General features: G+C 49.3%; 1 protein-coding gene across 1 annotated transcript in view; it reads left to right on the forward strand.

Annotated features, from left to right (window-relative positions):
* The window catches only part of LOC116622418 (zinc finger protein 80-like), an 8,108-nt gene extending 1,295 nt beyond the window's left edge, over positions 1-6,813 (forward strand). The window contains exons 3-5 of the mRNA XM_032388888.1: positions 3,994-4,120; positions 6,014-6,256; positions 6,341-6,813. Coding sequence (XP_032244779.1) covers positions 3,994-4,120; positions 6,014-6,256; positions 6,341-6,813 — 843 coding nt within the window. The remainder of the gene's footprint in view (positions 1-3,993; positions 4,121-6,013; positions 6,257-6,340) is intronic.
* The last annotated feature ends 2,636 nt before the right edge of the window (positions 6,814-9,449 follow it).

The following is a 9,449-nucleotide window of genomic DNA, read 5'->3' on the forward strand; positions in this document are numbered from 1 at the left end:
CCGTGGAGGACGTGGAGGCGAGGAGGAACTGACTGGACTGACGGGCTGAGGAGCCTGACCAGGCTGAGGTTGGTGGGAGCCATGGAGGACGTGGAGGCGAGGAGGAACGTGATTTGTGTCGAGTTAATAGGCTTCCTCTAGCTGTAGAGTGGAGGGGAGGCGGGGTAAGAGGAGGCAGGGAGAGCGGGAGAAGGCTCCCCGCAAGCCCCGCATCGTACCTGGAAGTCTCTGTTCCCGTGTCACCCACAGCCACCCTCGCAGCCGAGGCATGTGCCAGAGGTGTGCGGAACGAGTCACGAAGCCTGCCGCCCGGTTCAGCTCCAGGCCCTGCCACTGCACCGCAGTGGGATAGTCCGCTTGCTTGGCTGTGACGTGGGCTGACTGCAGCGTCTTCCCTCTGGGTCCTGGGGGCAGACGTGGGAGGCAGAGCGTGAAAAACAGCACAGCGCATGCAGGGAATGCCCAGTAAACACTGGTCGTGGCCATTCATTTCTGTGATCTCAGGGGTCCAGGGAGGCCTCTGCCCTGGTCTTCTCCTCATGGCAGTGTGGGCGACAGAGAAATGGGGTTTCTCGGAATCCTCCCGTCCCTGCACCGTCTGGATGAACTGAGCTTCAGGAAGGCTCATTTAACAACGTAGAGACTTCAGGGGCCATGCTGGCTATGCCCTTCCCAGGGCTGTGACCTTGAGTAAGTCTGATCAGTGCCTTTGTCTTCCATCTCTTGGGTTCCATGGGCATATTGACGTTTCCTCCCCTTGGCTGGAGGGGGGTCAGAGAAGGCATGTGTGTGATGTATGTCCTCCAGTGTCCAGCACTGCCCAGGTAGCATCACTCCGGACACTGTTCTAAGGGAGCAGAGCCCCTTGTCCTGTGATGATCTTAAGGACTTACCCCAGGGAAATCCTGCCCTGGGGTTTCCCCTGTCTCAGGCTTGTATCCAGCCGAGGACTAGGGGAAGAGAGCGCCTAGGGGCAGACTCACAGTGGGAGCAGTATTTTTGGAATCACTGCTTCTCTGCTAGGATGAAAAGGGCCCTCGAGGGGCGCCTGGGTGGCTCAGTCGGTTAAGCGTCTGCCTTCGGCTCAGGTCATGATCCCAGGGTCCTGGAATCGAACCCCGTGTCAGGCCCCCTGCTCAGGGGGGAACCTGCTTCTCCCTCTCCCTCTGCCTGCTGCTTCCCGTGCTTGTGCTCTCTCTCTCTGTCATACAAATAAATAAAATTTTTATAAAGAAAGAAAAGGAAAGGGCCCTTGGGCACTGGGAGCCAAGAAGGTTACTGGATTCATCTTTGTATTTGCCATCTGTTTATTGCAAGTAAAGCTGGCTTGCCACTTATAAGACATTTACTTTTATGTGAAAAGTAGATGCATTAAAGATTCAGTGGTGGCAGTGTGCATTTAGATGTAAACACACAACAGACCCCGGGTTTCTCTCCAGTACGTGTCCCCCTCCCTTCATTCCAGCCGTGCCAGGGCCCGTCTTCAGCAAGGTCGTCCCCAGCTTTCCTTCTGAAATGACCCCATCTCTCTAATCTTGTCCCTTTTTTTCTTGGCCTCAGAACTCTTAAGGCCATCTGCATCATCTTGCTCAGTTATTTAGTCCTTGTTGGGGATCTTTCTCCAACGGGGGCTGTGATTCCTCTTTGAAGCTCTGTCGCCAGGCCTATAACAGCACCAGAGCTGTAACAGGACCTCATTAGCTAGTTGGAGAATGAGACTCCCCTCAGTGGGCTCTCATCACACTTAGAATCTAGGTTCAGACCCCTCCCCCCATGGCCTGCTGCACCTGTCCCTGCAACTGCTCTGTGTCCACCCACTGTCTTCCTTTCCTTTCTTCCCCATCTCCCGGCTCTGCAGCTATGCCATCCTCCACTTGCCGAGCTCTTGCTCACTTGCCAGTTCCCTCTGCCCAGGACAGTGTCTCTGGAACTCTGCAGGGCATCCCTGTGCATTCCTTAGGCCTCTGCTCAAATGCCACTTCTTCATCTTTCTATCTAGCTAAAGTACTCCTAGTACGTGCATGCTTGGGAGCTAGCATTTTTGTGCAGAGTTGAGTGCCAGGTTGAGATTTTCCAGGGTGCTTGAGGAGCGAGGAGGAAAAATAATCATAACCAAACAATGGTAATAGCTGGATTTCACTGAGCCCTTGATTTGCTTTGAGGGACAGTTATTATGTTTCATCTCATTCAGTTCCCGTCTCCTCAGAGTTAGGTTCTGTTATCATCCCTGCTTTACAGAAGAGGAACTAGGGGTCAGAGACGTTAAGTTACCTACCCAAGGTCACATAGCTCTTAAGTAGTTGAAACTCACATACTGTCCATTAGCTACCAGAGCCTATGTTCCCAACCACAGTGGGCTGGGGAGGCCTGAGGATGACACCTATATTAAACTTTGTAAGGTGGGCAGGGCTTTCTCCTGCAGGTGAGCTTGGGAACAAGGAGGGCAGGAGGAGCCATCCCAGATGGGTGCCCTCATGGACAGAGGCAGTGAGGACAGAGTTTAAGGAGGCACGAGAGGACCTTGAGATTGCCAAGCCTCCCCCTCCCCGCCGCAGAGATGTGTCTTGGGAAGGGGAGCATGTGTGGTCATTTGCTGGATGTTCACCCCGCCCTCACCCAGGACACACATCACAGCCAGTCGGAGGCTGCCAGTTCTTCTGGACTCAGTGGCATTGTTCTCACCCACGTGGGTTCCCTGGTCCTTACAGTATTCGTGACTCAGGGACACATGCTGTCAGGACTCAGGAAGGGAAAACTGACTGATAGCTCACTGTGGAATCTCCTGGGGAGTCTGAGAAGGCTGGGGGACCCAAGTGGGTGTGGGGAGCTGGCCCAGGCCCTGGCACTCTCAGAATGAGTGGCGCCCCCTTCAGTGCCTCTCCCATGAGGAGGGTGAGGATGGCTCCCATCCTCTGTCCATGTCCATGGAAGTGTGGTCAGGGATCTAGAAGTAGATTAACAGCAACAGTCATTAGAAGTGCTTCACCCGGGGCGCCTGGGTGGCTCAGTCATTAAGCGTCTGCCTTTGGCTCAGGTCATGATCCCAGGGTCCTGGGATCGAGCCCCGCATCGGGCTCCCTGCTTGGTGGGGAGTCTGCTTCTCCTTCTCCCTCTGCCACTCCCTCCACCACCTGCTCATGCTCTCCCACTATCTCTCTTTCTTTCAAATAAATAATCTTTATTAAAAAAAAAAAAAAAAAAAAGAAGGGCTTCACCTGCAGTAATGGAGGAGTGTGAGGGTTACTACAGACCTGGGCCGGAAGGACGTAGGTTCACATCCTACCTCTGCTGTGTAGGCTGGGAACTCTCAGGTGACTCACTATAGCTCCCTGAGCCTCAACTCAGACGTGATGTGGAGCTGATGATGGCATTTATCTTCATGGTGATGGAAGGATGAATAAATGTACAGAGCACTGTCATGAGCCAGAGACTCTAGTGTTGGCTTTATGAATGTTTTCCCTTGGATTCTCAAATAACCTGATAAAGTGAGAGAATTATTATACTGACAGGGGAGATTGAGGCTCAGAGAAATTAAAGGGCTTCCCCAAGGTACACAGCAGGCCAAGTGTTGATTCAAGGGGTTGAATCCAAACTTGGGAGTCTGCTCCAGAGCTGTGGACATTTAATCCCTTTCCCATAGCATATGAAGCCCACCGTCCAGGGCAGGCACATGGGAAGGACCAGGGAGGCTCAGCTTTGCTGCTGCTGTTCTTATTGTTGGAATTATCATCATGATTATTTCCCTGTTCCTCTTATGTCCCAGATCACTTACCATCTGCTCCCACGTCCGTATCATTCTCCATTGTTTCCACCATGGAGGGCATCTCTGTCAGCCACAGCTGCCTCCCCCTTAAGTCCAGCTTAGAGCTCGGCCCTCAGAAGCCTTAGTGATTCACGGCTGGACCTCTGTGCACCTTCACCAGAGACTAAGTTACAGGCTCTGATCCCAGCCAACAGCCGTAGAGCACATAATGCTGCTGTTTGCCTTTCCAGGCACCGGTGACCTTCAAAGATGTGGTTGTCACCTTCACTCGGGAGGAGTGGGAATTACTGGACCTGCCCCAGCGGACACTGTACTGGAAGGTGTTGAGGGAGACCTGCAGGCTTCTGGTCTCACTGGGTAAGTCTTCTCCTCGCCTCCATGCAGGGACATGCAGCCTCCTTCTTGGTTTCTTCCTGTCTTTTGAGGCCTGGCTGGTGGAAAAGGCCTTTGGAGCAGCGTGCCGTCCTCCCCACTGTCCCTGCCATGTTCTGGGCTCACTTCCTCCTGCATGCTCTCCCTTTGTCTCCATCAGGAGTCACCAAGATGGTTGCTCTTCCCTTTTTGACTTGTCAGATTTTTTTTTTGTATATTCCTAATACTAATCTTTTACCCATTATGTGTGCTGCGGTTGTATTCTATTGAGCTTAGCTTTTTAGAAATTTTCTTTAAAGCATCTTTTGATTAAAAGAAATGCATATTTTATTGAGTCAGATCAATTTATCTTTTGTTTTATGATTACTGCTTTTCATGTCTTGCTAGGAAATCTTCCTCACACCAAGGCCAAATTATATTCTTTTTCTATTGCTTACTAATCTGGAATTAGCTTTGTGTATGACATGCCGTAGAAATGCAAGAACTTTTTCCTGCATGTGGGTTACCAGTTTTTCAGCTCCGTTGGTTATTTAGTCCCTTCTTTTCCCACTGATCTGCTGTGCCACCTCTGCAGTCTGTGAAAGCTGTATGTATTCGTGAGTCTGTTTCTGAGCACTGTTGTGTCCTGTTGCCAGTTTTCCTTATGTCTGTGCCAACACCATGCTGTCTTGATGTCTCTACTTTCATCATAACCCTAATACTGGGAGGGCAAGCCCCATCTCCTTATTATTCTTTTTTCAGTGATATTCTTAGCCCTTAACTCCTGCATATAAATTCTAGAATCAGCTTGTTGAGTTTCATGGAAAATCATGTTATCTGGACTGGTGATGAACTTACAGATAGATTTGAGGAGAGTTGACAACCTTGTTATTAACTTCTCCATTTGTACAGCTTCTCTTTAATACTTGAAGTAAATAATTCAAATTTCTCTACTAGCTTTTGTATGTGTTTTAGTCACCTAGCTGTTTCTGACACACAGTAGATTTAATATGTCCCCCGACAAGTCCTGCTCACCCTCAGCCTTGTAGACACTGTCCTGGGAGTGGCAATGGCTGTGCTTACTCTCACCCTTCCAAACTCTGGAGTCTGCACCCTGTCTGCATCTCCAGCCACATCTCCGCCATCCTCTCATGCTCTGAAGTTCCCTCAGCATCCAAGATTCTCTCTAGACTCTGCACCTTTGTATACTCTACCTCCTTTGGCTGCAGGACCCTCTCACTTTCTCTATGTGGTAACTCTTGCTTCGTTAGGACTCAGATCTCAAGACCCCTCCCAGTTGTCTTTCTCTCTCATTTGGGCTGGGTTAGATGCCCCCTTCCCTGTGTTCCCTGTGACATCCTTTCTTAGAACAAACACAGCACATGGTGTCATCATTCCTCTCTCCTCTGGATAGTAAGGAAGGGATTCTTCTCTGGCCCCTACCCGAAATTCTCCCCAAGGTTGTCCCTTTAAAGATGTCAAGAATCCAAGGACCAGCAAAAACAAAAACAAAAAAAACCAAACCTGAGTTTCAGAGATGTGAAAATCCAGCAGGTATCAGTAGCCCTGTTTCCATCTTCCTTTTCCCACTGGCTTGGTGATTTTGTTCCTTCTATGTTGGCATTGTTAATGGGACTCTTTTGTGTATTGGATTCCCTTCAGATGACAAAGCAAAAACCAGTACCACAGAGCCTTCTGCTTCTCAGCCAGCCTTGTTTGAGGGATGCTCACCCCACAGGTTACTGACTGAGGACGACTCCAGTGTTTCCACATTGGGAGAAGCCGGGGAACAAGAAAGACCATCAGAAAAACAGGGAGGGCACCTAAGGGCAGGGACAGTCCCCTACAAGGAAACCCTCCCTGGAAAGGTGAACTCTGAATGTGATGATTTGGGAACAGGTAAAAATCTGTGCACAAAAGATTTACAGGAGCAAGTCTCTCCAGGAGATGCTCTCCTTGAGTGTGAATCACATAGATCAAGGAGAGACCCCTTGATTCATGGAGGGAAGAAATCCTACAAATGCAAGGAATGTGGGAAAGAGTTTATCAAGAATCACTTCCTTCTTCAACATCAGTGGATTCACACTAGAGTAAAATCCTATAAATGCAAAAAGTGTGGGAAGGCCTTTCTCAGGAAGGCAGATCTCACTGGACATTACAGCATTCACATTAAGAAGAAGCTCTATGAGTGCATCGAGTGTGAGAAGGCCTTCAGCCGCAGGTCACACCTCACAGAACACCAGCGGATTCACACTGGGGAGAAGCCCTATGTGTGCATCGAATGCAGGAAGGCCTTCAGCCGCAGGTCACACCTCACGGAGCACCAGCGGATTCACAGTGGAGAGAAGCCTTATGTGTGCAGTGAATGTGGAAAGGCCTTCACCCGCCACTCTGATTTTATTCGGCATAATAGAACCCACACTGGAGAAAAACCCTTTGAGTGCAAAGAATGTGGGAAAGCCTTTTGTAACAGCTTTTCTGTAACTCGACACATGAGGTGTCATTCTGGGGAGAAGCTCTATGAGTGCAATGAGTGTGGAAAGACCTACAGCTACAGCTCAACCCTCACCACTCATCAGAAGATTCATAGTGGAGTAAAATCCTACAAGTGTAAGAGATGTGGGAAGGTCTTTGACCAGAAGGCAGGCCTCAGTCAGCATCAGAGAACTCATACTGCGTTCTTAAAGAGACCTTCTTAAAGTACTACAGTGGCAAACTGTTTGACCGGAGGGAAGATGTAACTTGGCATCTGAGAGTTCACATCCAAGGCTCCCCTGCACACCGTGTCCTCCTTCATGTGCACAGTTCTGTGCTATGGCTGTGGCATTACCTTCACCTGCGGCTGAGCGCTGACACAGACTAGAGGCCACTCTCCCAAAACACAGCGTGGTTCTCAGCAGAGGGACCTTCTTTCCACGCCTGAGAGTGCTTTGCTGTCATGTGGCCTGCACAGAGACCTGGGCCTCAGTTTGTCCCAAAGCAGAAGCGATGTGCTTTGCAGTCTTTGAAGAATATCCACAAAGCTGACATGGTCCATGTCATGGTCCCCTTCCCTCATGGTCCATGTCTCCCCATCCAACTTTCTGTGTTTACAGGGGCCTGCTGTGCTCTTGCTGGTATGATGGGCAGGAGTCACGAGAACCCCATCCTTCATGCCCATTACCCTGCATGTGCCTTGTGTCATGGAAATACATGGGTGACTGAGACTTGGGCCTTGCTGTCTAGAAGGGAAAAACACGTGGTAATACAGAGGTGTGGTATAGCAACTCCTGCTAGACAATAATGTGCCTATGGTCCCTGTGTGGCCTAATCAGGGTCAAAACTTAGGCATGGAGGACAGATGTCCTTTGGGAAGAGTGGTCCAGTGACTAAAGGCTTGGGCCCTCGGGACAGTTGGAATTTGAGCACTTCCAAGCTGTGCCCATCACCACCTGGGTGACCTCAGTCATGTCACTTCCCCACAGGCCTCTCTTGTAAAAGTGGGAAGATGAACGTTAAACTGTAAAGCATGGGCAGAGGAGCAGACAGTACACAAAGGGTTATATCATGCAGACCCATGAAGGATGGAGGAGCCCCAGCTATGTTCGAAGATGAGAAAGAACATTTTTGGCAAAGGGAACAGCATGTGCCAAGACCCTGAGGCATGCAAGAACTGGCCTTATTAGAGGAAACAGCTGAAGGCCAGTGTGTCTGGAGGAAATGAGTGGTGAGCAGTGAGATGGGACAGAACAGGGCCAGATGCACAGGGCTTTGTGGGTTTTATTCTGATTGTTCTGGGAGGCTGAGGAAGGGATTCAGCAGGGCAGTGGCATGATCTTGTCTCTAAATTTGCCCTTGGCTGCTGTGTGGAGTGTGTACTGAAGAGGGAATAATTGATATGGGAGAGAGAGATGAGGCCACTGGGTGGTCCAGGGGTACATTGTTATTGGACTGGCCCATGGTGGTGGCATTGGAGTTGGTTTGGGAGAAGATGACTTGGGACATGTTAGGAGGCAGAGCCAACAGGACATGTGCATAAATAATTAGGATGATGGGTGAGCCCCAGGGAATGACTTTCCCTCAAAGAGAGAGCCCTTTGCATCCCTGGGAATGTGACATGGCCTGTCCTTGTGTTCCAGGTTTTCAGTCAGCACCTAGTGTGTTGAGTGAGCAAGTGAAGCTGAAGATTACCTTTCTTGGACAGAAAAAGGCAGAACTCCTTCTCCCCTTGATGGTCACATGGGCAGTGAATTTGCCATGACTTTATTTCTGTGATGCCGAGGGGCCCTGGCCCTGGCCCTGGCCCTGCCCCTGCCCAGATTGGATGAATTTGGGCAGGAAGCCATGCAGGGCTGATGAGCACCCTTCTCAGCTGTGCTTCTTACTAGTGGCCATGACAGCACAACTCAGGGACTTTTTGGGTTCTTGGTTTCTTCCTCTGTAAACTGGGTGATCTAATATCCTTTGTGAGTCTCAGCTTCATTATCTATGAAACAAGACTGTTGACTGACGCACCTCACCAAGTGGTTATGCAGGTTAAAGGATAGTGTTGAAAAGTACCTGGTGTCAGCTTTGTGGATATTCTTTTTTTTTTTTAAAGATTTTATTTATTTATTTGAGAGAGAGAGAGGGCACATGAGAGGGGGGAGGGTCAGAGGGAGAAGCAGACCCCCCGCTGAGCAGGGAGCCCGATGCAGGACCCGATCCCGGGACTCCAGGATCATGACCTGAGCCGAAGGCAGTCGCCCAACCAACTGAGCCACCCAGGCGCCCTGTGGATATTCTTAAATGTTAGCTGTTGTTAAAATTATTTTCACTAATGTTACCCCTTCATGCCATCCTATTCCTTTCTCATCAGGAGATGTGCTGATGGGATTTGTTTGTAAAAATATACTGCAGGTCCTGATGACGTCTCAGCTGATTTTAGACCTTAAGATGCTTGATCATAGATTCTGGTGACCCTCAGCGTAAGGTCTTGGTTCCCCAGCAACCAACGCCAGGACATTCTTTGCCCCCTGGTGTCTTTCTCTGGTGGAGATGGGGTGGCTGAGGATGCCAGAGAATGTTAGTTGTTCTTTGAATGGAAATTCAAAACCTGCCCTTGAAATTTATTGATGAAGATTAAGTATCTTGTGAAGGGAGGTTTTAACCATCAAAAAGTACTGACTGTTAATTTATTTCATACTTACCTAATGTAATATTTTACATATTTGGGTTTAAATACGTCCTCTTATTTTGTGGCTTTCTTTGCCTCACTTGTTCTTTTTCCGGTCCTTAAAAAAAATAACTGTTACTTACAATCCAGATTTTTTAAAAATTCTAGTTTAAAAAGCTTATTCTGTTTGTTATTGTTTAA

This window comes from Phoca vitulina, unplaced genomic scaffold, assembly GCF_004348235.1.
Source record: "Phoca vitulina isolate PV1807 unplaced genomic scaffold, GSC_HSeal_1.0 scaffold52, whole genome shotgun sequence".
NCBI lineage: Eukaryota > Metazoa > Chordata > Mammalia > Carnivora > Phocidae > Phoca > Phoca vitulina.